This window comes from Gavialis gangeticus, unplaced genomic scaffold (assembly GCF_001723915.1).
Source record: "Gavialis gangeticus isolate Ggan-Ray unplaced genomic scaffold, GavGan_comp1, whole genome shotgun sequence".
Taxonomy (NCBI): Eukaryota; Metazoa; Chordata; order Crocodylia; family Gavialidae; genus Gavialis; species Gavialis gangeticus.
Window position 1 is genome coordinate 16531874 of NW_017729034.1, and position 1401 is coordinate 16533274.

General features: G+C 47.0%; 1 protein-coding gene across 1 annotated transcript in view; it reads left to right on the top strand.

Annotated features, from left to right (window-relative positions):
- The window catches only part of CLCN1 (chloride voltage-gated channel 1), a 106609-nt gene that overhangs the window by 64072 nt on the left and 41136 nt on the right, over nucleotides 1-1401 (top strand). Inside the window, exon 7 of the mRNA XM_019526678.1 lies at nucleotides 960-1038. Within this exon, the coding sequence (XP_019382223.1) occupies nucleotides 960-1038 (79 nt within the window). The remainder of the gene's footprint in view (nucleotides 1-959; nucleotides 1039-1401) is intronic.

Consider the following 1401-nt stretch of genomic DNA (forward strand, 5'->3'; position numbering starts at 1 on the left):
GGTCTGACACTGCATGGGACTTTTTATGTTCTTATTCATCTCACTGAGCCACTTACCTCTAGCTCGCTTGTCTCCTCCAGACCCCAAATAGCTACTCTTTCTGGACTTCTGGAGGAGACAAGCAAGCTAGAGGTAAGTGGCTCATTCTGGACTTTTAAGTGAATCTCCTTCAAGAGGAGAATGCAAATTCCCTTTGGACGAGTGTACCCTAGAATCCAGGTCTCCTGATCCTTGGACAAGTACCCTAGCTTTGGGGCTAAAATATGGGTAGGTTTTCTGCTCCAGCATCAAATGATCACTAGTTGTAGGATGTTCTCCCCCTTGCTGCAACTAAAGTATAGGTCTTACATGGCATTATGGAGTGTTGTTTTAGGATTGGACTGTTGTTGTAGCTGTGATGATCCAGGAAGTGTACAAAAGACAAGGGTGAATTTGTGGTATCTTCTTTTGGACCAACTATATTGCTGCGAGAGATGTTGGGCAAGTTCAGGCAGAAGTTGACCTGCAGGTATCTCAAAAACCCGTGCCTCTTGAGGCTTGGATGATTCTGTTCTACCCTGAAGCCAGCATGGCTACAGTGCAGTTTCTTATGCATGCTCAGAAAGGAAGCATAGGGCAAGCATAGTCACGCAAGTGAAAATAATATCTAAACTCTGTGAACGTGCCCAGAATTGCAGTTTTGTGACTACATAAATAGGACTTAGGTGAATAAAGGTTAAATCAGTTTTAACCTATTATGTATATGCCTTGTTTCTGTCCTAGTTTCATGTCATCCCTTTTTAATTTTTGCATCCAGGAGGAAGGGGTGAGAAAGGGAGAATGGATATGCAAAACCCTTGGTTGGATGAAGGGGATTTGGAAACAATCTGTAACACCAGCTTTTAATTCTATCACTCACTCTCCTTTCTCTTCCTTCCTTTTCTTTGTCTGTCTGCCTCTTCCATCTCTTCTACTAGTAGCAGCCATATTATTACACGGATGTCCTGACTGTGGGTTGCGCTGTGGGGGTCGGCTGCTGCTTTGGAACACCACTAGGAGGCAAGTGGTTGCTGACTTTCTCTATTCTTGGGTTCTACAAGCCCTCATGCCCAACACTGTTCCCCCCCACCCCCAACGCCCAAATATTGTGGCACCCGTCCATCCTTAATGCAAGGGACATCATAAAACTTCTGGCAGGCAGCAGCTTGATATTTGTAGCACTGAGGACCTGGGTCCCAGGGACTGCTGGAGGCCACATGGGATGGTGGGCACTGACCAAAGGGGCAATGTGCAAACAAAGAGGCCCTGCCTCTACTGGGAAGCCAACCAGCTGCTGCTGGGAGTTGCTGCTACCTCATGCACTACCACTGCCCAGTGCACAGAGCTGCCCTCTTAGGCTGTGGTGTAAAGGGCTCAGCTCCA